Raw genomic sequence first — 27,341 nt, forward strand, 5'->3', positions numbered from 1 at the left:
GATGGCTTCAAATGGATGTTTTGGACAAACTGCAACAAGGGTATGAGAGCTTGCGCCGTTCCAATTGTTTTATTTACAGGAAACGAGAAAATACTTCAGACGACGTTGCGTAAGAATGAAATGCACTGGCAAAGAGCCCACAGAGCAAGAAAAACTTTCTCCATGCTTGGCCGCACCTGCAAGCAAATAAATGAAACATGACACAGTCAAAATTTTCTGCAATGACAACAACAGTGCAAAAGGAATGGTGGCAGGCGCGAATGAAAGTTATCTTGCTTATAAAATTCAAAATGCAAGAGGATAAAAGAAATAACAGGATGGTTACGAGTTCGTAACGCGAATGATCCAGTTTAAGCTGGCTTATGATCAAGAAAAAATGGAGACATATGAGAGTGGATGCTGTAACCGCTACGCCACCGCAGCAGTGGCCTAGTGGTTAGTGCATGCGCTTTGTACATGGGAGGTGCCGGGAGATGTGGGAGGCATTGAGAAATGCTGGAAGTGTTGGGTGGAAGGTGCGTTGTACCAGTTGGTGCCCGGCAGTGGGCTTGCAGATGCCAACAACGGTGCAAAACAGAGGAAAGAGCTAAGAACAGCTAATGCTGTAAAAGCTCAAAGGAAATCATATTCAACTCTCCTGTAACATTTGCCCAGGTATGATAGTGGTCGCTATCAATCAGGACCATGCCTTGCACGCATGCTGTGGGAGCTTGCAGCAAAGCATTTGTCAATCAGAAAAAAAATGTCAGTTGATTTGGGCAATCAGGCAAAATGCGTGTATGTAAACAAGCAAGGCGTCAATTGTCGGTTGGAGCTACGACCTACTAGGTGGTACCGGGTTACCACCTAATTACCACCCAACTTCATTTTAGCTGTTGTCCAAGCATCATTTGAATCATGTTCCCCTAAACGCTGCTGCTCATTCCACTTAGCTCAGCGCACTAGGGGTGGTGCTGCCTAATTAGCACCCCAGGTTCTCGCCTCGTTACCAGCGGCTACACCTTGGCAAGTGAGCCACCCGGTGGGCGCAGCGGCCCAAGGCAGGTGCTAAGGCAGGTGTTGCCATTGGTGGAACTTGGGTTGCGACCCAGGTTGCTCTTCCTGAGCAACTTCTCATGATTAAATGGGCTGCTGTCTGACAAGGTGGCCAAGTGAGCAGTCTGCCATAAAACCGGCTTCAGACCAGATAGACAAACATACAATGCCTATATGTGAGGAATGGCCACTGTAAGTGCTAGCGCACTAAAAAGTCGCAAAATGAGATACAGGTACTAGCACATTGGTCATTTTTACAAGCAAACTGTATTGACATCGAGTTCTATTTTTATAGTCCACTAGCACTTATAGTGGCCATTCCCTGCATTTAGCTGCTGTGTGTGTTTGTTTGTCTGCCTGCTTGTTTACCTGAAGCCTTCTTTGTAGCAAGCTGCTCATCTTCCGACTGGGCAGTGGGCAACTTGCCCAGGTATGTGTGCGTGCACATGTATGTGCATGCATGCATATACACGTGCATATGTGTGTGTGTGTGAGTGAGTGAGATGTGGCAGCTCAATTAACCCCGAGATGCTGCTCGGGAAGAGCAACTCAAGCAACTCAAGTCCCACTGATGGCAGCACCTGGGGTGGCACATTGCTTGACCGCTGCATTAATACACCAGGAGCGGTATGAGGACACCCACGGACCTATGAAAGTAAAGGAGAGAATAACCAACTCCATATATATATGTACATTAACCCATTATCACTATCCGAACAACTGCCGTCCGTGAACACTGGATCTGAACACCAGAACCCAATTGAAAGAAGTGCAAGCACATATAATACCTATTTGGCCTAACTACACAAATCGACCATCATTTTTTCTATGCAGATGTCCAAGGCTTGACTACACTGCAATTCACTTCGAAATGCACTCATCATCAACACCAAGAATTTGAATCAAGTGGGAGAGAAAAGCACTCCCTGCAAATTTCTCAGCAATAAACAAGACTTTTTCTGATGACTGAAAGTCAATAGAGTGAGAAAAATGTGAACAATCAAATTTTACTCAGAAAAAAAAAAATGGATTGAGCTGTCCTCAGTGTGCCTTTAAGTGTTATCCAGGCTATTCAACAAAGCACTACTGTGGCACTTAAATATATGGCAAGAACCTGCTTTATGCAAGCCAGGTAACTTACCTGGTGAACACTAAAACTTGAGATTTCCGATGGATGGCAGATCTGGCAGCTTGATGTCCTTGATCTGTTGCGGCAGATTCATGTTTTTGACGGCTGACACAGCCCTTGCAGGAGCAGCTGAGAGGCCCGCCTGCAAGCACGATACAGAAAGAGAAGTCATGGAAGTGTGTGCATAAAGTATGCTCCAGGAAATATCCAGGCAGCGCTCAGAAGCCTACGTCAAAGCCGCTTCAGAAAAGCATCATGGAGTCTATTCTTCAACATGAAATCTGGGCAGATACTGACAGCTGAACACAAACCATGATGCAATTAGCATCTGAGTGCCATTTAAGTGATCTCTTTTACATTAAACACATTGTGCACTGCAAGCCCGAAAGACATTGTAAAGATGTACAATAATGCTAACACTGCATTCTTCACTTAAAGTTATAAAGCATTATCTCATATTCCTTACTGCAGAATTTAGTCAATGTAAAATACACACAGAGCTTTGATGTCCGTCATCCCTCTTTTGTCATTTGGTAGCAAAAAACAGCCTCAAATCTGCTGCCAACGCATAGGTAAGCTCCAACGTCACACAGCCACCTCTGAATGCAGATGTCTGTGGCAAGAATATCACATCCTTGCATGCTCTCACCAAACCGCTCAAGCTTACTGCTGGAATCTCAGAAGAAACACCCACTTTAAAAGACTATAGACACCAAATTTTTGCTTGTGTGTTTTCTCCTTTCAAACAATGTGTTAAGACCTCGGTATTCATGGAGCACCTCATGTTATTCGCTTACAATTGCTAAATAATTTATAACTGAATTTCTTCTCTGATGCAGTTTCGGTTTCACCAACCAAATGATGGTTGTGATGTGTAGGTGACCTTTAGGTTGCACAAGGCATGAAAAAACAACAATATAACTGCTGATACGTCGTTTGCTGTAATTCTAGTTTTGAAGCAGGCTGGTTTGTATTGAAGTTTTTTCATGCCTTGTGTGACCCACAGGTCAGCTACATGTCACAGCCATCATTCCATTGATGAAACCGAAACAGCATGAGAGAAGGAATTCAATAATAAATTATTTAGCGGTCACAGGCAGATACCACATTGGTATCCATGTATTCTTAGGTCTAAAGCATCATTTGGATGAAGAAAACATGCAATAAAATTAGGTGCCTAAAGAACTGACGGCGATTTGAAGTCATATTTTTATCAATGGATCTTTAAAGTCAGACCAGGCCACCATCCACTACCAGACAGCGATCATGCAGTCCCTAATTCTCTTGACATTCACCATCAATGTCAAGAGTTCAAGTCCAAGTGGGATGAAAAATATATTCCATTTTCATGGCAATATATGCACGATTTGCTTTTGGATGTCAACAAAGCCACAAAAAGCAAAACAATCGATTTTTCCTAAGAGAAACAACCGAGTGGAGTTGTCCTCAGTGTCCCTTTAACAACAAAGTGAGCTAAAGCAAGCCCGTGGCCCAGGCTGAGCCTCCAGAACTGCACAGATGGTGGTTTGGTTTAGTTTACGGAGGTTAAACATGTCAAAGCGGCTCAGACTAGGAGGGATGCCGCAGTGAAGGACTCCGGAAATTTCGACCACCCGGGGTTCTTTAACGTGCACTGACATCGCACAGTACGCGGGCCTCTAGAATTTCGCCTCCATCAAAATTCGATCGCCATGAGCGGGATCGAACTTGCGTCTTTCGAGTCAGCAGCCGAGCGCCATAACCACTGAGCCATCGCAGTGGCGCACAGATGGTGGGGTGCTCAGGTTGTGCACACAGATTTTCTTTCAGCAGCTCTGGCTGCTGTTAGCTTTTCAGTGTGCCCTTAGCAGCTGCATTTAGTTGCTAAAGGATTTCTGGAGTGTTCATTAAAAGATTCAGCTCTTATATTTTCGTATCAATAATGAAAGAAGAAAACGACCACAATATTAAAAACATTTAAGTACACGGTGTTTGCTGTACCCAGAGCAGGACATTTCACAGTGATGGTTGGAGATTTCAGCTTCAGACAGTGCTTGTGTGAGCAGACTATTTCCTGCACCCTCAAAGGGAGAAGCAGGGTTATTTATCCATCCTCTCCTTGACTAACCACACTCATTGCTGCTGCTGATCCTTCAGGTACATCTGAATGCTTGCACGGGGCTCAGTAGCATAGCATAGAAAGCAGCACACCAAACAGTAAATGACCACTCTGTGTGTGCTTTTTGTAGGCAGCCTGTACCAGCCAGTATCATTACACTCACACTAAGACAGAAAAACTGCCTGTAATTAATGACAGCGACAAGGAAAAAAAAAACAGAGTTACAGGCTGCAGTTTCGCCCTGAAGTTTGGCGCTTCCTGTTCACACCCATCGCTGCAACTGTGGCGAAGTGTCACATGACATTACTCAACAGACCACATTGATGGACACCTCCAGTATGTAAATTTGCAAAGCTTAAACCTAGTAAGTGTGCTAGAACAGTGTATCCGTTAGGGTCTGAAATTCAGTAGGTCTTGCTTTGACGTGAGAAGTATGTGCTGAAAGGAAAGTTCTAAGAGCAGACTCTGGTGTCCGCCACTTGACTGCTGAATTCGTCTAGTCTTTTTCTGCAATAATACCTCTTGCTTCTCTATCTTGTTTTGATCTTCGATACGTGTGATGATCTCAGTCATGCTGGTTTCCAGGACCATGCCCCCCATGACAAGCTCGTTGAGAATGTAGTGAACCTAAAGTGAAAAGAGAAAACGTCTTAATTTAAGAGGCAGCAGAAAAAAATTCCTCTATGATTAGACTTTCTCATTAATGTGCTTCACCAGCACAGCTGCTGGTAATGTCCCCATACAACATTTCACATGACACCCTATGACAGTGACATCATGGTCGCATGACCACAAGATGGTCACGTGATGTGTTACATCAACAACACCACTCCCATGCTAAGTGAACCATTAACACCTTCACTGCAAAAAATGGGAGTCATAGTTTCTGTCTACTCTTTCAAATAACTATGAATAAGAACTAAAAGGGCACCAAGATATTTTCTTGAGAACCTTCTTTGCACAAGCTTCTTTATTGCACTAGTAATGTTACACTATCAAATTATTCTACACAACAAGGGCACAGAAAGGACTGTAAAAGCAGCTCCTTACCAGCTCTCACAGTTTACCTCTCAAGCAACGACAAGCTGACTGCATGCAGGCTGGTGGGTCAGCATGCAGCTGACTGCATGCTGACCCACCAGCCTTTTTGGTAAATAAAGATCAAGTTCAAGTATTAAGTTCCTGCATGGGCTAGTTAAGTCTCTTCCAGTTAAAGTACTAAAAAAACATGAAGCTGAATACATAATTACGTGTTTTTCAGCACACATGTATAACGAACAGTTAGCTGCATATAAGTATGAGATTCAATGAGTGCACAATGCAATCAGATCAAACAAGTGACAAGATAGTAGATAATAAATATGCAAGACAACTAAATGCTTAGTGCAAGCTGAAGTGGTTAACGTGACCCCTCTATGCTGAACGCTTGCTGCCACAAAACCCTGTAATACCAGAGTCAAGCATGCAGAATAAAGTGTTCCTATGAAGTGCGTCACTTGCTGAAAGTGCACTCGAGCACAGCTAAATGGCGTAATATAAGTGCACTCGCCGAAGAGTGCACTCAAGTCGGAGAACGTTCACAGGACACATATTGAGGGCCGAGTGCGCAGCCTCGACACCAGTGACTTCCAAGGCATAGTATGTATAGTGCATAAAGAAGTCCTACAAGTCAATTTTACCTGCTATAACACTGTTTTTAAAAAAGACTTCTTGTTATAGTTACAAGCGAAACAGCGCAACAAAAGAAAGTGATCAGATGCAACTCTGCTGCGCGCCACCTCTTCCAGTACACTTTACCACCATCTTGTATGTTGTGTTACGTCTCGCCTACAACGCGCGGTATAGCCGGCGCGGATGCAACGGACGCCGCGGCTTCGTTCATCGCGGCCGCAACGCCTCCCGCCAAGCGCGTCCAGGCAGGTTTCAGTGCCACGTGTCGTCGTGCGTGCGTGTGTGTGTGTGTGCATGTTTTGCCCACGCTTGTCAAAGCGCGGCAGCCGGGGAGAGGAGCTCCCCAACTGGGAGGCGAGGAGGTCTGACCGGCGCCGGCCTGGCGGACGCGCCCGTCACGTCTGGACATGTCGAAGCGACGCCGTATCGGATGACTCTTCCCAAGCCGTTCCCTCTTGCCCTCGACTCCGATGGTATAAAACGCCGCTGCCCCGGACGCCGAGAGGAGACTTCGATTCCTTCCTTGGAGTAACGTGGTCGCCCTGACCGGCTGCTCTTTTGAGATGCCAGAATAAACAAGTTGTTCTGTTGCCAGTCGACTCATCCTTTGCCGGGACCTTCGGATGTTTCCAGCTTTGCCCCAGGCCGCCAGGCCAACGCTACCCTTGGGGCTTGCAACCCAAATGCAACAACTGGTTGCCAGCGGTGGGATCCCGACAGCGGAGGCCAGCAGCGAAGATATGCGTTCAACTGTATGCTGAGCAGCACAACGACCATCCGGGAGCAGTGCAACGAGCCCTGTGTGATGACTGGTTGCCTGCAGCGGAACGACTGCGCTGAATTCTTGGCTGCGAGGTTTGGTGAGTGCGGGACTTTCTTCTTCTGAGTTTTGCCAGGCTTTTGTTAGTGTCAGAAACAGAGCTGGTAATTGTGTTGTCGTTGCTGCCGGGTTAGTTTGCGGCAAGACAATAGTAGGCAGTAGAGAAAGCAGCATTCGGAGCAGCCATGGATTTGAAGTCGTTGCGCAAACCGAAATTGCTGGAGCTTGCAAGAGAGTTGGGTCTGGATGTCTCAGACAAACTCAGAAAACCAGAACTGCTAAGGGCTATTCTTGAGTTGGAGGCTGAGGATGACGAGCTGTCGGAATGCCTTGAGACGATTGAGGAGAGGGAACAAAAAGAAAAAGAGAAAAACGAGCGCGAACGTAAAGAACAAAAAGAGAAAGAGGAGCGCGAACGTAAAGAGCAAAAAGATAAAGAGAAAGAAGAGCGCGACCGTCAACACGCTTTGGAAATGAAGCGTCTCGAGGTAGAGATGGAACGCGCTCGTAATGGAAGTCAGGCACACGGTGCAGGAGAACGGGTATCGTTCAAAATGACTGACCTGATGCGGCCGTTTAAGCTTGGAGAGGACATTGGTTTGTTCCTGGTTAACTTTGAGCGAACGTGCGAGAAGCAGGGGTTCTCTCGGGAAACGTGGCCACAGCGCTTGCTCACTTTGTTACCCGGCGAGGCGGCCGACGTAGTCGCTCGCTTGAAGAGAGAGGAGGCAGAGGATTTCGACCAAGTGAAATCGAGTCTGCTAAAAAAGTACAGGCTGTCAGCGGAGGCGTTCCGTCGGAAGTTTCGGGAAAATGAAAAAGGCAGAAATGAGTCATATACAGAGTTTGCCTACAGGCTTATGTCAAACATGCAGGAGTGGCTCAAAGAAGAGAAAGCGTTTGGTGACCACGAGAAAATTCTGCAGTGTTTCGGGCTAGAACAGTTTTATAGTCGGTTACCTGAGAACGTGCGGTACTGGGTCTTGGATAGGCCAGACGTTAGTACAGTGGCTAAAGCCGCCGAGCTAGCCGAGGAGTTTGTGACGCGTCGGGCTCGCGGAGCAAAGGACGGTCAAAAGGGTGAATTTGGCTCCAAGCCTGAGAGGCCGAAGTTCACACCCATGAGAGCAAGGGGGGACACACGTAGTGCGGATGCGAGTGAAAGCAGTCCGACCGAACGTAAGGAGACGGCGGCAGCCGAAGCCGAACGCAGAAAGCGGTTCGAGAGGAGGCAAGCGCGCGTGTGTTATACGTGCCAGAAGCCGGGTCACTTTTCGGCGCAGTGTCCAGAAACAAAAAGAGAAGTCGTGTGTTTGTCATTATGTAGCACTGACGAGAACATGAAGCTTCTCGAGCCTTACATGCGAGACTTCCTCGTGAACGGGAAAGAGTGCCGAGTGCTTCGTGATTCCGCAGCTACAATGGATGTAGTTCACCCCTCTTACGTAGAACCCGATATGTTCACGGGCGAGTGCGCATGGATCAAGCAAGCCTTGGAAGCTCATAGCGTGTGTCTGCCCGTAGCAAAAGTGCTTATTGAAGGACCTTTCGGAGCAATTGAGACGGAGGCCGCAGTGTCATCTATGCTGCCCCCCCAGTACCCGTACCTATTTTCGAACAGGTCCGATCACCTCCTGCGCGAGAAGGGGCTTTTGTTTGGTGAGGCTAGCGTTCAGGCCTTAACCAGATCGAGAGTTCGGGAGCTCGCTGCAAAGGCGGTAGTTGCGGGGCCGACGTTGTCGAACAATGAGAAAGGGTCGGAGGCGCAGCAAGCTGATATTCCGAGCACGTCAGAACTGAATAAAATTGAGCCTGTAGCGTTGAAGGCACCAGGTACTGGAGAGGAAATGCCCGACAAGGGAAAGTTAGAAGAGCTTCCGGTCGAGCTTCCGGGACTAGGCGCAGTGACGAACAGGGAAGACACTGATCAGGTCATTAGTGACTTACTCAGTAAAGCACAGCTGTCGCCTGAGCAGAAAACCGAACTACACCAACTCTTACAAGAGTTTCAAGGTCAGTTCTCTGAGAGGCCTGGTAGGACTTCTGTCCTTACTCATGATATAGAACTTACCTCCCCAGAGCCAGTACGATCCAAGGCGTACCGGGTGTCACCCCGCCAGCGCGATATTATGGAGGCTGAGGTAGAGAAAATGCTACAGCTCGGTGTTATTGAGGCGGGTGAGAGTGATTATACCTCCCCTTTGATTTTAGTTGAGGTACCGGGCAAGGAACCTCGTCCTTGCGTCGACTACCGCAGGCTTAATTCCATTACTAAGGATCAAATTTATCCGATCCCTAACATCGAGGAGCGCCTTGAGAAAGTTAGTAGCGCTCAGTTTATTTCCACCCTAGATCTTGTCAGGGGTTATTGGCAGGTTCCACTTACAGAAGAGGCTAGTAGGTATGCGGCGTTCATTTCACCAATGGGAACATTCCGTCCTAAAGTTTTGAGTTTTGGTTTGAAGAACGCGCCATACTGCTTTTCAAGCCTCATGGACAAAGTGTTGCGAGGACAGGAAGAATTCGCTTTACCGTATTTAGACGACGTAGCGATATTCTCCGCATCCTGGTCTGAGCATATGGCACACTTGCGGGCAGTGCTAACCCGCCTGCGCGAAGCGGGCTTGACAGTCAAAGCTCCCAAGTGCCAATTAGCACAGGCCGAGGTTGTATACCTCGGTCACGTGATTGGACAGGGTCGTCGCCGCCCCTCTGAAATAAAGGTGGCCGCTGTGCGAGACTTCCCGCAACCGCGCACGAAGACCGATATTCGGTCGTTCTTAGGTGTCGCCGGCTACTATCAGAGGTACATCCCCAGGTACTCCGATATCGCGGCTCCCCTGACGGATGCTCTAAGAAAAACAGAGCCCCAAACAGTCGTTTGGAGCGAGACAAAGGAAAGAGCTTTTAGCGCCTTAAAGAGCGCCCTAACAAGCCAGCCTGTGCTACGATCGCCAGACTACACAAAAGGGTTCGTTGTTCAGTGCGATGCTAGTGAGCGAGGCATGGGCGTTGTACTGTGCCAAAGGGACAATGGAGAAGTGGAACACCCCGTCCTGTATGCTAGTCGTAAGCTGACCTGTCGTGAGCAGGCGTACAGCGCCACCGAGAAAGAGTGTGCGTGTCTCGTGTGGGCCGTTCAGAAATTGTCATGCTACCTAGCCGGCTCGAGGTTTATCATTGAGACGGATCACTGCCCTCTCCAATGGCTGCAGACCATATCTCCCAAAAATGGCCGCCTCCTGCGCTGGAGCCTCGCTTTGCAACAATATTCCTTTGAGGTGCGTTACAAAAAGGGGAGTCTCAACGGTAACGCCGATGGCTTAAGTCGAAGCCCCTAACGTAGGAATCCGCCTCAAAGTTGTTTGTTAGTGATGTTTTCTTCCTGAGGCAGGATTTTTAACATATTGCTTTTGTTTAGTGTTTCAAAGTGATTATGTGCTTTCTAGTGCAATTTTCCAATTTGTGGACGCGTTCTGAGTGCTGCTTGACTACTGTAAGGAACTAGGCAGTAGAATAAAAGGGGAAAGAGCCTGGCAGAGCTTAGTGAGGGTTGTCTCGTGCTTGCTGACTGAGCGGTTGCGTTTCGGCGTAGTTCTAACGCTTGCTGGGAACGAGCACAAAAATGGCAACTCTCCTGAAGTGACTTTGCAGTGCCCTGTGTGATCCTGAACCTGAGAACGAGGCCTTCTCTGTGCGCTGCGCTCAAGCAACGTCGAGGGACGACCGGTTTCGTTTACGAGCATCATCGAGCGACATCCCTCTGGACAGCGGATGCAGTCCCCTGACCATCGGGATCTCCTTCTCCCGGCGGGGCGGTCTGTTACGTCTCGCCTACAACGCGCGGTATAGCCGGCGCGGATGCAACGGACGCCGCGGCTTCGTTCATCGCGGCCGCAACGCCTCCCGCCAAGCGCGTCCAGGCAGGTTTCAGTGCCACGTGTCGTCGTGCGTGCGTGTGTGTGTGTGTGCATGTTTTGCCCACGCTTGTCAAAGCGCGGCAGCCGGGGAGAGGAGCTCCCCAACTGGGAGGCGAGGAGGTCTGACCGGCGCCGGCCTGGCGGACGCGCCCGTCACGTCTGGACATGTCGAAGCGACGCCGTATCGGATGACTCTTCCCAAGCCGTTCCCTCTTGCCCTCGACTCCGATGGTATAAAACGCCGCTGCCCCGGACGCCGAGAGGAGACTTCGATTCCTTCCTTGGAGTAACGTGGTCGCCCTGACCGGCTGCTCTTTTGAGATGCCAGAATAAACAAGTTGTTCTGTTGCCAGTCGACTCATCCTTTGCCGGGACCTTCGGATGTTTCCAGCTTTGCCCCAGGCCGCCAGGCCAACGCTACCCTTGGGGCTTGCAACCCAAATGCAACAGTTGTCAAAGTTCTGGATAGTCTTGGCTGGTCTTGGGCCTTTTTTTCTATTTTTATTTTCATTGTTAAAAACTGTTTAAGCTCGTTTTATTTGCACTATCAAGTCAAACAATCAATCTTTAAGAGCCCCCCCCTTTTTTTTCGTCGACATTTTCAAAACTGCGCTCATTTTCTGTGGCCATTTTTTTTTTTTACTATGAGTGCACTTTGCTTTCCCATTTAGGACTACGTAGCCTAAGCTGTGATTCGAGATGCCAAAGTGCACTCCCAGTAAGTGCACTTAACTTGCATGCTTGAAAGGGGTATTAGAGAACCAGTGTGCAGACACCGATAATGGTTGGTATGCATGGTTGGCTGCGTTTAAGAAACAAGCTGGGCAATCACATTTTTACATTAAAAGTAACACGATGTGCCCTGAATTATGAATTGGGCAGTCAATCTCTAGGAGACTGCACTGAATTCCACATGTACAAATGGTCACACATGCCCAGAATCATATCTTTTTGCATTCCACTGTCCAAATCTGCGAAATATGTAAAAGTAAAAATAATACATGTGTGCACTAGCCCTTTCTAGGATGGTGTAGCCCACTTTTCATAGCACACAAAAATAAACATTAAAAGACACCTGAAGCACCATCTCGATGATCTCAAGAAATGGCTTGGAAGCAGCAAGGATGATCTTGTGAAATGATCAGGACAGCATGTCGTGCCAAAAGAGGTTTTTCCTAAACGCTCAACATGAACAGGCAAATAAAATGCACAATATTTAGCTTATGCTGCTTTCCTAAATCTGAATTTTCTTTTTTGCTTTCTCTTGACTTGAGTCCCCAAGGCCATCCTGCTTTCTAAAGCCATGGCCGGCCCCACTGCCTTGGGCTATCGGCTCCCCTGAGCAGTAGTGTAATTCAATGTGAGCGCCAACTATCCTTATTAACAGCTGCAGTATTATGTCATAGAGGAACCTTATCCTTACATTGCCCAAACTACGAAGGAATCAAAAGGAGAAATCAATACCTCCACATGATGCTATCTAAATACCTATAATCAAGAGCCAATATCAAAATTCTGTTAGCACTGCTAAAATTTCAGAAATCGGCACATTGCCAATTAGAAAAAATTTCCATTTGGTCAATTCTGAGCCGATAGTTTGAGTTGTGTGAAAGACTAAATCAAAGGGCATGAATCAACTCAAAGGCCGAGAGACAACAAATTATTTTTTATCTAACAACTGCGTTCCAATTTTTTCTAAAACGTTTGTCAGGAAATGAGAGCGTGAGGAATTTTTGGATGCTGGCTGGTAGTTTCACATTAATGCCCCCTTTTTTTTTCACGCAGATTTCTCACAGTGACGCCAAACATTCTGGCGGTAAGCGCTGGCTGCTGAGAACATGTTGACATCAAACCTCGTATGCAAGCTCCATGCAGTTTCTACAAAGCGTGCAAACGGTACATTGTGAATTCTCGCTACTGGGCTTTAAAGGGTTAAGAAACGAATGAGATGCTACTTCTGCAGTATATTTGTGAACACTGCACACCGTGTAGAATCATGAAACGTCGTTGAGATATTCATAGCAGCACTATCCATCTGTCGCAAATGATATCTTGCCAAGCTCAATGGGAACATCAGGGATACATAGATTAACAAAATATTCTGATTTGTTCTGTGAGAAACACAAGAAATAAGACTAGTAAAACTGCTGGATAGGTACCTTGTCCACGTGAAAGATCAGGTCCAATTCACACACATTCTCAAAGCACTTGTCCAGTGTTTCTACAAACACCTGCATGATGAAAAAAATGGGAGAAAGCTGTTCAAACCACTCATATGTGAAATATGCTGTACTCACAATAAAATGCCCACTGGCATGCACCACACCACTTTCACCTAACCATAGCTGTAGCCAAACATAACCACGGTTGTACATAACTATTCATCATCATCATCATCATCATCAGCCCTACTACACCCACTGCAGGGCAAAGGCCTCTCCCATGTCTCTCCAATTAACCCTATCCTTTGCCAGCTGCATCCACCCTTTGCCTGCAAACTTCTTAATCTCATCCGCCCATCTAACCTTCTGCCGCCCCTGCTACGCTTACTTTCTCTTGGAACCCACTCCGTTACCCTTAAAGACCAGCGGTTATCTTGCCTTCGCATTACATGCCCTGCCCAAGCCCATTTCTTTCTCTTGATTTCGACTAGGATGTCATTAACCCGTGTTTGTTCCCTCACCCACTCTGCCCGCTTCCGATCTCTTAACGTTACACCTATCATTTTTCTTTCCATGGCTCGCTGCGTTGTCCTTAACTTAAGCTGAACTCTTTTCGTTAGCCTCCACGTTTCTGCCCCGTAGGTGAGTACCGGTAAGATTATGCTGTTGTACACTTTCCTCTTGAGGGAAATTGGTAAACTGCCACTCATGATCTGCGAGAATTTGCCATATGCGCTCCACCCCATTCTTATCCTTCTAGTTATCTCCCTCTCATGATCCGAATCAGCTGTCACTACCTGCCCTAAGTAGACGTATTCCGGCACCATTTCTAGGCTCTCGCTGCCAATTGTGAACTGTTGTTCCCTTGCTAGGCTGTTGAACATTACCTTGGTTTTCTGCATGTTAATTTTTAGACCCATCGATCTGCTCTGCCTGTCTAACTCGTTGATCATGATTTGCAGTTCACCTCCTGAGTGACTCAGCAAGGCAATGTCATCAGCAAATCTCAGATTATTTAGGTATTCTCCATTTATTCTTATTCCCAACTCTTCCCAATTCAGGCCTCGAAATACCTCCTGCAAACATGCGGTGAACAGCATTGGCGAGATCGTGTCTCCTAGCCTGACGCCCTTCCTTATTGGAATTTTATTGCTGACTTTATGGAGGACTATAGTAGCTGTGCAGTTGCTATATATATCTTCCAGTATTTTGACATAAGGCTCTTCTACCCCCTGATTACGCAATGCCTGTATGACTGCTGAGGTTTCCACTGAGTCGAATGCTTTCTCGTAATCAATGAAAGCTATATATAGAGGTTGGTTATATTCTGCGCATTTCTCTATCACCTGATTGATAGTGTGAATATGATCTATTGTAGAATATCCTTTACGAAAGCCTGCCTGATCATTTGGTTGATTAAAGTCTAACGTTGCCCTGACTCTATTAGCGATTACCTTAGTAAATACTTTGTAGGCAACGGATAGTAAGCTGATCGGCCTGTAATTTTTCAAGTCCTTGGCGTCTCCCTTCTTATGAATTAAGATAATGTTTGCATTCTTCCAAGCTTCTGGTACAGTCGAGGTCATAAGGCATTGCGTATACAGGGTGGCTAGTTTCTCTAGCACGATGTCCCCTCCATCCTTCAACAGATCTGCTGTTACCTAATCCTCCCCAGCTGCTTTTCCCCTTTTCATTGCTTCTAAGGCTTTCTTTACTTCATCTTTCGTTACTGGCGGGATGACGCATTGCTGTGCACTGCTGTCTTTCTCATTAGCGCTCTGATTACATTGGCTACTGTACAGGTCTGTGTAGAACTCTTCGGCTACGTTAACTATCTTATCCATATTGCTAATGACATTGCCCTGCTTCTCTCTTAATGCATACATCTGGTTTTTACCTATGCCTAGTTTCCTCTTCACTGTTTTTAGGCTACCTCCGTTCTTTATAGCATGCTCGATTCTCTCCATATTAAACTTCCTTATGTCGGCTACCTTGCGCTTATTTATTAACTTTGATAGCTCCGTTAGTTCTATTCTATTGGTAGTGTTAGATGCCTTCATGTTTTGGCGCTTCTTAATCAGATCTTTCGTCACCTGAGATAGCTTCCCGGTATCTTTTCGAACTGTCCTACCGCCTACTTCTACTGCGCACTCCGTAATTATTGATGTCAGGTTATCGTGCATTGAATGAACATCAAGATCATCTTCCTCAGTTAAAGCCGAGTATCTGTTTTGCAGCGCTATCCTAAACTCCTGTGCTTTCCCTCTTACGGCTAACTCGTTAATGGTCTTCTTCTTCGCTAGCTTCTTCCGTTCCCTCTTCAAGTCTAAGCTAATTCTAGACCTTACCATTCTATGGTCGCTGCAACGCACCCTTCCGAGGACGGCCACATCCTTAATGATGCCAGGTGTAGTGCATAGTATGAAGTCGATTTCATTTTTAATCTCACCATTGGGGCTCTTCCAGGTCCACTTCCTGTTTTCTCGTTTGCGGAAGAAGGTATTCATGATCCGTAAATTATTTCTATCCGCGAATTCGACTAATAACTCTCCCCTGCTATTTCTAGAGCCTATAACATAACTATTCAAATGGTATTAAACCTCAATCGTGCACACATAAATGAGTGCAGTGAGTTCAATGTGCATTGTCGACAACCATTTTCGCTTTCAGCATTTGTTAACATTGTGATTTCTAACTTGTTTTGTATGAACAATGGACATGTAACATTATATATATGTTAACTTAGCCAGTTTGTACAGTTGGGACTACTATTATGAAAAATAAAATACATGCACTTGTGACTTGTGCTCCTTGTCGTCTATGAATGGAACGCACCAGGAAAAACAATTTGCCTGCTCAAAAATGCAAGCGTGAGTACTATATCAGCGAGTCACCAGTTACTGCATCTGACATATGACTGACAAAGACAAGTCAAATCATGCAGCACAAATTACGAAAAAGAAGCTCACATAGTACCTCTCATATTGATCCGCGCTCTCTGTTGTGTAAAAAAAAAGGTGACAAAATGAGACAGCACCAGGAAGAGTGCTGCACCGCCTCAATCAGCCCTCGGTCAAGAGATAGTCAACACATGGCTATGGTATTTCAACAGCTTCGGTCAACAGATGGCTACGGTATGTAGCCTTTAATGTTCTGAAGATGCATGTGCGTTATGAGAAGTGCTGTTGCAAGTTTCTTTAACATGCACTAACACAGGACAGCCCCACTTAAAAAGACAGCCGTGGCTGAGATTTGGCCGTAGACCTTGTGCTTAGCAGAAGAATCCTGCACAACTTAATTACTCTCAGTCTGTAATGATGGACCAGCTATTGCACAGAGTAGTCAGAAAATAATCTGTCATAATTCTCTGTTTTCCGCAGCCTTCATTACAATATCTATCACAACTTCACAAGCATGTACCAACTGACTTATTTTTTTGGGGTGACATAGCAGCTTGGATTCTATAACTGATAGATGAAATGCTGCTGAAACTCATCTGCATGCATACCTACAGACTGTTGCACTGCTAAACGTGCACTATGCGAAAGCTGTTTGTTATGGGGAGTCGCCAATGCTGCAGATGACGCGGATTTATAATTAATTCTGATGAAATCAGGAAAGTACATCATCCAAACTAGTTACTGAAAAAGTATGACTGTCGTATGCATCTCTGCATCAAATTACAGCATAAATAAGCAAGTGGTTTAACAAAGAGAAACTTTTTATGGTGCGTGTCGAGCGTTGCAACGGCCTATATTTGTGCATTTTTGACAAAATGGGTGCTTCTTCACCTGAATCAGATCCAAGATGCCAAGTTCACTCTCTGAGGAATCCACACAGAACACAAAATACAGGGTAGCATAGTGGCGGTAAATGATCTTGTAGTCCGAGCCTCCTATGAGCCTGCAACAAATGGCGCATCAGTAAATTATTTAACAAACCACGCAAGGACATGGATATGGGCACTCTACAGGGCTTTAACAACCTGTACCAAGAAGCAGTTTGTGCACTGAATGTAATTCATGCAGCAAGACCAGCAAAACAAACGACTTGATATAAAAGCTAACGGGGAAATGGGTTTCTCTGCTGGCATCTTGTGCAGATCGTCATCAGCCTGCTTCATGACAGGAACACTGATCTCGAGTTACCCATGTCTTGCACCAGCCTAGAGCCTTTCTCAACCACACCGCTACACCTAACCCTCTATCGTCCCCAACCACGTTATATTTTTCTTGGCATCCGTCTAGTCACTTCAGCCTAAGTTGGTGGTCAACAGTTGTACGCATTATACTTATATGCCACGTACAAGTCGCTCATTAATTGTTAAATTCAGTTAAATTCAATGACCTTCAAATTAATTTATACAGAATATTTCAAAACGGTTCTACACCGTTAAATCCCCTCGAATAGTAAACTTACGTTCCTCCCTCCAAAAAGTTGCACACATTGTCGTCCCTCTTGGAGACAAGCTGGAATGTTTCCCGAATGATCTGCTGCTGCGAGTCTTCGGGCTGTACAAATAAAAAATAAACGCATATATATCACAAAAACAAGGTAAAATAAAAAAAAACAAATATGACCCGATTTTTTTTTTTTTAAGTGAAAGTTGTCACTGGACAGCTTGCATATTGTGGCATGGTGCCGTATGCTGCACACATACTTCGCGTTCTTACCGTGATAGCATTCAGCTCACGGCTTACTAGTTTACCCGGCAGCGAGGCGTTGGCAAACAGTCAATAAATCACGCACGCACTTTTCATGTGGAGCAACCCGAGTGTTGTCATAAACGAAGGGCGAATACTCACGTAATACTGATAAAACTTAGTGAGCCTGGGTTTCCCGTGGTTGTTGAAGACTAATATTGCTTTTATCATCGTCGATTTGCTAGAACTAAACACGCATCGCTAACACACACACACAACAATTTTGCGGGGAATGGCACAAGTTGCAGGAAGTAGCGATCAGCAGCAGACAGGGCAAGACGTATCCATACCTACAGACTCAAAGCCATAAAAGAATCCAATGAAATCCACATCTTGGTTGCCGGTTATTATTGAAATTGTCTAGATTTGACACTTGCTTGAGCATTTTCGGGTCAGGTTACTTGACATTCAACGTAACTTGGAGCCTCGAGCCATGAAGTTTCTAAGAAATACTACTGACTCTACTTGATCCAAGGAATTCAAATAAAAAATAGGAAAGAAAAAGGAAAAGCTCTGGTACTTGTTAGGGTTTGAAACTGAAGCAGCATCGTTTGCGGCCACCTAGCTTAATTCGTTAGGTAAATAAAAGTTTTCATAGCCAGATTTGCGCGAAAATTATCATTGATAAAGTTATAGACGCCAGGACATGTTCACAGATGGCGTTATTCACCGACTGAACAAGTAGCGCGAAATTCAAAATTTTTACAACAGAAGCGCGTGCTTCGAATACTCCGTGAGGCACCGCATTTACCGCTGCCATTGATATCGCTGCCGTACGATATCACCCTTTGGACCACCAATTGGAGTATCGGCACGGTACAGGATACGCTACAACAAGCGGCAGATGTAGTAGTAGAGGAAGCACAACCCGCGGGGCTTGCGTGTTCCCCCCAAAAATCTGAAGTCCTCATCCTACACCTAAAGCGTCAAAGAAAGAATAAAGCGCCTGAGATCAAAATGTACGCGGAAGGGGCAGCCATCCCAGAAGTGGAAGCACTAAGAATATTGGAAATGCTGATACAGTCAAACCAAAAAAAAAAAAAACACGACACACTAATTAAGAAACTGAGAAACACCGTACACCAAATCTCCCTCTTTATTAGACGCATCGCTAATAGGCGAGGAGGAGTTAAAGAAGCCGAGACCAGGAAACTAATCCAAGCCTTCGTTCTTAGCAGAGTCATCTACTCGACACCATATGTCACCCTCACAGTCAAATAAAAAGACGACCTGTATTCTCTAATTAGACAATCCTACAAAATTGCGCTCAACCTCCCTTGTCATACCCCAAATGAAAAACTACTACAGTTAGGAATTCATAACACCTTAGCGGAAATGATGGAAGCACACCTCACCGCACAATACGAAAGACTATCAGGCACTGAAACGGGACGTTTCATCCTACATAAGGCAGGAATACAATATGAAGGAATCCGTGCACACACCTTGCCACTCACTAGACACGTGCGCGAACACTTAATAGTCCATCCTCTGCCCCAAAACATGCATCCACACCACGATATGGACAGATGAAAGGCTAGGACACAAAAACTTCACGATAGATTTTCAGTTCAGAAAGACACGGCGCATGTGGACGTGGCAGAACATGCGGACAGAGACGCCTTTTCCTCAATCATCGAGGTTCTTCCCTCGCATCGGCGACAATCGATAAAACAAAATTTCCGGAGGAGGCCGAAGAAACTGCCATATCTTTAGCCATTACCTCCAACACTGCCAAATACATCATCAGCGACTCTAAAACCGCATTTCGAATTTTTGCCAAAGGAAGGGCTCACTCCGCAGCCATCAAAATATTACAAAAAATCTCTAATACCCGCCAGATCACATTGATCTGGGTCCCCGCCCATTCGGGCCATCCTGGAAACGAGGCGGCGCACCAATTTGCCCGAGGATTCGTAGTTAACCGGGAGGTGCGCTACCCCGAGCTCAGGTCGGCCAAGGAGCGAGTGACGACCTACAAAGAAATTACTACCCACTTCAAGAAAGAAAGACAAGTCTTCCCAGAACCACATAGATATCTAAGTAAAACCCGACAAGTCAGATGGCGGCAGCTCCAAACAGACACTTTCTTTAATTCGCACATGTTCTCCATATGGTTCCCAGAGCAGTTCAGCCCCGTCTTTCTCTCTGTGGACACCATAAGGCAGACACACCCCACATCCTATACTCATGTAATCAAGACAATCCTTCGAACAGTCTGCAGCTCTCTACCAAATCGCAGTGGGAGGCCGCGCTGCTCAGCTCGGACCCGGAGGTTCAACTCCGAGTCACGAAGCGGACCGAAGAGGTCGCCGAACGACATCGTTGGTCGGCCACCTGGCGTCCGGCCTAGAAGAGGAGCCCTCCGCGGGGAGGGGAACGTCACCCCAACCCGCGCCTAAGACCTCTTCTTTAATAAAGTTTACCTCCTCCTCCTCCTCATCACTGCTGCCCCATATTTCACGCTCTTCCTTGAGAACATGAAGGAAGGAAAGAACTCTATGCTTGTAAGCATGAAAAAAAGGAGGTTTTGACTGAAGCTTTATTTTCAGAAACTGTGTCATTTGTAGCCACTTTTGGTGCTTTAGGAATTGCTGATGAAAGATTTTCTGAATCTTCAACGAAGTGAAAGTCTTTCATTATATTTAACGATAATAAAACACCAGCCCAAAAATATTTTTGCTCAACGCGACCACCAGCCGCACCGCTTCAGTTGTCGTTGGAAAGTGGTCCAGGTAGCGAACATTAGAACAATGTTATAAAAATGTAATGTAGGTTGCAGTAACGTTATATATGGCGACGTAACATTATATAACTTTAGAAGTTATTATATAACGTTATCTGTCAAATCGAAACATTGGTTAAACATTGAAAGTAAACGTTATTTTAAAGCCGACTTCAAAATGTTATTATGAATTTTATGTGTCGTGTCATAAACATTAGTTTAACGTTCCAGATAAACATAGTTTTGTATAGGCTTCTAAACGTTATTAGAGTGCTGGAATCATAACGATAAAACAACATTAAAATATATTTCGAGCACTGGGTCCTATAACTTCCCAATGTTCTTACTGTTAAAATGTTTTTGAAATAGCGCATTACTTTGCTACTAAACATCATAGATTATGACCGCCATAGATTGCATGCGCAGCCTGATTATTTTGCTAGAAAACTTCGCTTGTTACCCATTCACCACAATTACTAGCGTGCACAAGATATTCTTACACCATGCTCACGGGCCACCCCTCAGTAATGGGTATATAAGCTTGATTCCATATGGTATCCTTACGGAGATGAGTGTATACGATTTACGAGCTCTAGTGTCGCCCTCGCTGTTGATACTTGCAAAGCGTTGGAAGCTGTATATCGTCACAAGTGTCGGTGCGGCATGCTCGTGCAGGGTTGCTTCACCATTTGAGAATGTTACATTTATGTTGTTTAAATGTTTATTTATGTTACGAAAAGGTTATTCCAATGCTTATTTGCAACGTTACAAAAATGTTAAAAAAGGGCCAATAACAACATTAAATTGAGCACCTGACCTAAACAAAAATGAACCACAAACTTTTATCTACGCACTCAAGGAAGGTGAAAGACATGCGTTGCCCTCCATCATAGCACTTGTGACGTCACGTGCAAGCCATATTTCAATAAAACTAATGACACTATGAAGAATAGCTAACTCGCTATACAACCTCGTCAATGCCATCATCTGGCGAGAATGTCAGGAGCCGTGAAAACATATGATATCGACTCATTGCGGGAACTTTTACGACACGGCAACACATTTTATTTTGACAGGTGCACGATATCAAGGAGATCAAACAAACACAGTGAGCAGCTCTTGCAGTGTACGGGCTGGCACAGTAAACAAACCGCTTGGCTTTTCTTTACTGCTGCTCACTCTTCACACCTCTTTCTTTTCAGCCACTTAGCTCATTAGACTGGTCACTTCGTTGATGTTGGGGATGATGCTCTATTCTGCCACCTTCGCACGGGACATCGCTTTGAGAAGGAGAAAGAAAAATGGGAGTTGGAGGGAAGGTAGGTTTGGGAGAGGACACAGCCAATCAAAGCCGCGCGCAAGAACATCTGAATGCCTTTCTCAACCGGCTAGCATAGAGAGATTTAGCCAATTTAGCCTAGCGGAGACATTGACGCATACCGGCTTACCGGACGCAGGCTGCGCATGCGCAGTGGCTTCGCCTGGCCCCACCCGTGCCAGTGCGCATGCGCAGCCGGCCTCCGGTAAAACGGTATACATTACAGTACGTCTCAGGTATGCTAAATCTCTCTGATAGAGATGGATGGATGGATGGATGGATGGATGGAAGGATGGATGGATGGATGGATGGATGGATGGATGGATGGATGGATGGATGGATGGATGGATGGATGGATGGATGGATGGATGGATGGATGGATGGATGGATGGTGCTGCATATGCTCCCACAAAAAGCAGTGTTGCTCGAAGGTCCGTCATATGTTCCAAGCTCTGCGGAAAAGCCGCTTCTCGTGTGGCTCCTGCCACACGAGAAGACAGTTTGGAGGCACTCCTCCTCCTCCCAGTGGTGGCTATGCAATACACCCTCAGTCGGATAACAAAGCAGAGCGCGCTCACGATGGGAGCGGCTGGCCCCCTCCAGCTCGTATACGTTGGGTATGAGCCGAAACGAATTGGAACGTTTGACGTCAGCGGAGTCACATGATCGCCGTTCCGTGAACAGTGCTACGAGAGGCGCAGGGAAAACAATTGACCAACTCTGCTGCCTGCTTGCCATGCTGTGGGAGCATACATAGAGGAACACTAATGGCCGAAAGATAAAGGCGTCCCCTTTGAAACGGGGTGGTGACAGTTGGCACCATATGCTCGGCTTTTTATTTTTTTTAACGGTGTGATAATTTGGTCTAAAGATTCGCCATTTTCTTTAAATATATCGTTACGAGGTGGGAAGCCAAGGAATGGGACGACATGATGACAGATGAAAATATTATTTAATAGCTGCGGGCCTAGCGCGAGCGCTCTGCCCCGCGCCACTGACCTCTTCTTCGCCTTCGTAGCATTACCCGGGTCCTCCGAGCGATAGTCCCGATCGATTGCTTGAATTCTGAATGGAGAGGTGACGATGATCATGATCAGAAAGGATAGAAGAAGATGAAACGCTTGCCACCAAGATGAACGAGATGATCTGATGAACGGTAGTTCCCAGAGGTTCAGGCCCAGCGGTCGGTCGCCCACAGCCGAAGGTGAAGGCTTAAGGACTCGCCGGACAGCTTGGGCGGGGGTGCCGTCTCGATTCGGGTCGTCGTCGGGTCATAGTGCGTCTGGTCCTGGTCGTCGTGTCTTGTGGTCGGGGCTGGGGACGGGGCGGGGAAACCGGCTGGGCGGTTGTGGTCTGGTCGAGCTGGGGTTGAGCCGGGCGGCGGAGTCCAGGCCCCCTCGGCCGACGACGAAGGCGAGCAGAAGGCGGTGAGGCTCCAGGGACCAGGATGACGATGGGGAACCCACACCTCGCACCAAATGTTACGAGGTGGCAAGCGAAGGAACGGGACGACATTATGACAGATGAAAATATGATTTAATGGCGGCGGTACTAGCGCGAGCGCTTCGTCCCGCGCCACTGCCCTCTTCGTCTTCGTAACAATATTTTTAATCCTACACTTATAACCTATGTCAGCTCTCTGCTTCTGAGCCAACAATCTTTCAATCGCTTTTTGCTAACTACCACTGCACACAATTAATTCAGATGATCATTGTTATCTCTAAGCCCGACCTCAGGGAGAGTGACTGAGCCTGCATCGACATACGGATGGATACCACCACATTCGAGTATAAGATGTTCAATTGCGCGGCGGCTGCGTTTTTATGGAGGAAAAACACAAAGGCGCCCGTGTGCTGTGCGATGTCAGTGCACGTTAAAGATCTCCAGGTGGTCGAAATTATCCCGGAGCCCTCCACTACGGCACCTCTTCTTCCTTTCTTCTTTCACTCCCTCCTTTATCCCTTCCGTTACGGCGCGGTTCAGGTGTCCAACGATATATGAGACAGATACTGCGCCATTTCATTTCCTGAAAAACCAATTATTATTATTATTCTACCGATTTACCACACATCGCACGTATGTAATGTTTTTCGCTAAATTTCTTGCAGCTTCGCGTTCTATAAGACACTCTGATCTAGTTTCAGAGTAGGACACTGCCTCTTGAATTATCACAGAACGATTCCTTCCTGATCGGCACTTTCCAATTTCAAAATAATTCTGCACACTGCTTCCTTTCCATTCAATTAATCCAGTTTTTACCTTCTGCGTTTTTTTGCCTGTCGTTTAAAGCTCTATTTCTCCGTCCCTGTGTCCCGTATACTTACTGGCTAGTTTCCTATTTCTTTTCTGCGACAACGCTTTTTCTGTAAAAAGTATTTAAACACCTTAGCGACCCATCTGTTATCGTCCAATTTCTTCACGCGTTCTTCGTACAATATTTTACTATGAGCTTTTATTATCAGCCCATGGCCCCCTGTACTGCCTCGCTTGTGGCTTTCCCGTGGGCACCTAGTGCTAATTTTCCAACAGCTCTCTAATTTATTTCTCTTCCCGACCGAATTTGTGCCTTTATATAGGTACAAAGCAGCATTCCTGAAAGTAGGCCATGACACCAATATACCTTTCCAAATACTTCTCAGTACTTCATACCTGTTGTACCCCCCTATTGCCCAATGCTTCATTATAGCGGCATTTCTTCGCCCTTTCGCCCTAACAGTCTGTTCGTGCTTTCCCATGTATGCCTGTCCTTCGTTTACCCATACCCCGAGATATTTGTATTCTGCCATTCTGGGTATTTCATGGCCTTGTACTGTGAGCACCTGATCAGTTGAATCGCTGAAAATCATCAGACCTGACTTAATTGCGCTAGAAGAGAAGCTTAGAGCGTCTCCTTAATCCTCACAGGAATTAACCAGAGTTTGCAAATCTTCCTGGCTATCTGCTAACAGTCAAACACCGTTCTCATACATTAAACCGGGAAGCAGCTTCTATAAGACCTATCCGCATAACCATGTACGAAAGATTATAACCTAGATTATTTTCTTGTAGTCCCTTCTTTACATATTTACCATATGCACTAACAGTAGCTGTGGTAGAGGACAACTTCGCCTTAATCCTTAAGCCTCGACACTTGTGCTTCTTATCCCTTCCCATGTAATTTCAAATGTATTATCTCGGTATATTTTCTGTAGGAAATAAATTATCTCATGACTAACATCTTCAGCTTTAAGTATGCTCCACAGGAGTACCCTGTTCACATTGTCGTATGCACCGCTTATGTCCAAAAAGGCTAAATACAGAGATCTGTATTCCGCCCTAGCTATTTCTATGCATTGTACAAGCACGAAACAGGCTATCATCTAAGCGCCTACCATTTCTGGACCCGTTCTGAAGTTCTCCGAGCATCTACTGCATTGTTAATTTCGCCGCCTGCATTGCCAGCCTGTATATAACAGATGTTATTGGAATTGGTCTGAAGGATTTTATGTGCATCCTATGTATTTTCTCTTTATACATAAAATTCATTGTAAACTGTCGCTAGCTGACCGGAATTTGTTTATTTGTTATGATTGTTTCCAGAGCTTTTGACAATGTTTCCTTGCTTCTTGGTCCAAGTCCGTTAAGCAGCTACAAGGGCGCCCTCTCGAGCCCAGTTGGCACTGAAGCTCCCTTGAACATCCCGGGTACATTTTGACGCGCTGCAGACGTCCAATGGAGTTCCAGTGCCCATTGGATCTCTTTATTTTACTGCTGCCAGTACTCGATGCAATGCGTGCGCTTTCTACTCCGCCAGTGTCTGTGCACGGGAAGCCGAGCAGTTCTGCTTAAAATTCCCTCTGCGAAGCAATGCAGTGTCGGTGCCAAGTTCGACTGTTATCAAGAGGAAAAACACTTGTGAGCCTCCAGCGTTCGGCTGCAGACGCCACTTCGCGGAAGCATCGAGCGGCGTGCCAGCTTGATACTTATTACACGCGAGCCGGTGTGACGGTTAATGAGAATTTTCTTTTTAGCGAAGTTTCAAACTGATTCCTTTTTTTTTTTGCGCTACCTCTTTCCTTAATCTTTTCATTAGCTACGTTCTAGATTTTCTCACTTAGCCCTCGGCTGAATTCACTCGCGAGGCGGCGTTACGGATACTTGGCATGCTTCGCGCGAAGGTTGTCCTCTGCGATTGGCCGTGCATGCGCGCACAGTTTTGTCACATTGCGTCAACGGTCCGGAGCTTACGTTTTGCATTGCGCAGATATGTGATGGCCCCGGCTGCAGCTGGGTAGAGGCTGTGGGGAATCCTGCAGACGTAAACCGATCGAAGCGGTTTCGCAGAAGCAGTCGCTTCGGTGGCGTTGTCGGAGTCGCTTCGACATTGCAAGCACGGAGCGAGCGGCGTACTACGTCAGAGGCACCGAGAACTTCGCGGCGCCCGCTGCTGTATCACTGACCTCTGGTTGCAGTCTTGTCCAGTGCGGCGCTGTGCGCAACTGGGCACTAGCAGGCGCCGGTTTCTCCCCGCGTCCAACCGTGTGTGCGTGTATGCATACGTGCAGTGCCGATAACGAGGGCCTCTCTGTTCAAGTGGCTGTGTACCGCGCTAGCTTATCCAGTTTCCTTTTCTTTTAGACGCAGTTTTCTCGTGAAGAAAGGAAACGATGACGACAGCGGCGATTAGTGAACGCTTGTTTACCATGCGATAAGGGTCACCAGCTTTGCGCCCACCCCTGAAAAATAGTAGCCGACCAACAGGAAACTAGCTGTTCTGCGCGGCTTAAAAAAGACAAAAAGAAAGAAAACACAATGCACAGCAAACTACATTTAGATATTGCATGTCGTCATGCTGCGTCAGATTCTGCTTACGCTGAAGATGATTAAGAAAGAAAGCATTTTCTTTTGGGCAAACCATGTGGAAAAACACTGCGACGCGCACGGCCTTCGATACTCTTCAGGCTGGTGCCGGATTCGACTGAGCAGGAATTGCGTATTTTATTCGCCCAGAGCCTCGTTACGTCGTAACTTCAATAGATAAGTATCGTGACAGCAGAACCGTGCCAGGTGCTGAATATGTCTGTCGGACGCTAGTAACACATCCAGGCAAGACACCGAGGGCATTGAAGACAAATAGAAGTTCACCGGCATCGATAACGATCGAATATCAGTGATACTACACCTACCGAAAATGGAGCTTTTATACCTGCTCGTCATAAAAAGTCGCAATTCTCCTCTCCGCCGTTACCACCAGCTTTTTCTACGCAACATGATGGCTGTATCCTTTACACAGACGTCGCCATAACCGCAACGGGGGGATCAACTGCTTTTATAAGCCCGACACACCCTCAGCTCTAAAGCCGCCGAACCTACTGTACTGACACTTCATGGTCTCTTTCCTTGGAGCTGCAAGCGATTTTCAATGCCATAGAAGCTTTACCTGATGACACTCCTTATAACCAGGTGCACCTATTTACTCATTCACAAGAGGCTCTGAAGCATTTAAGAAAGTCCATGGTACCCTTCGGGTTTCGCTGGCCATACATGCTGCTTGTCAATCTTACCCGGTGCCTATACTCACCCGCTGGGTTCAAGCTCGCACAGATATCGATAGCATCGCACCGGACATGATATCCCGTTTAACGAACGTTCCACAAACTCCCCTTGCCTCTTTGCCACCAGATCCACGTCTGACACATTTAACATCTTCAGCCTCTCTTAGGCAGCGTACACGTGCTCTTATTCCCCCGTGTACCTGCCCCTTGCCCCTAACCTATCACG

General features: G+C 46.3%; 1 protein-coding gene across 2 annotated transcripts; it reads right to left on the reverse strand.

The window, feature by feature from the left end:
- Window positions 1-41: 41 nt before the first annotated feature.
- Window positions 42-25,968, reverse strand: or (AP-3 complex subunit sigma-2 or). Of its 2 annotated transcripts, none has more exons than XM_077669184.1 (7): window positions 25,809-25,968; window positions 17,255-17,346; window positions 16,627-16,738; window positions 12,833-12,904; window positions 4,782-4,889; window positions 2,177-2,306; window positions 42-176 (listed from the first exon to the last, which is right to left on the reverse strand). In XM_077669184.1, exons 1-6 carry the CDS (start codon window positions 25,815-25,817, stop codon window positions 2,187-2,189), a joined length of 513 nt encoding a protein of 170 aa, XP_077525310.1. In that variant the 5' UTR covers window positions 25,818-25,968; the 3' UTR covers window positions 42-176; window positions 2,177-2,186. The 2 variants fall into 2 exon arrangements, with proteins under 2 accessions (XP_077525310.1, XP_077525309.1); XM_077669183.1 differs by lacking the exon at window positions 25,809-25,968 and adding an exon at window positions 17,641-17,842.
- Between the last annotated feature and the right edge of the window lie 1,373 nt (window positions 25,969-27,341).

This window comes from Amblyomma americanum, chromosome 6, assembly GCF_052857255.1.
Source record: "Amblyomma americanum isolate KBUSLIRL-KWMA chromosome 6, ASM5285725v1, whole genome shotgun sequence".
NCBI lineage: Eukaryota > Metazoa > Arthropoda > Arachnida > Ixodida > Ixodidae > Amblyomma > Amblyomma americanum.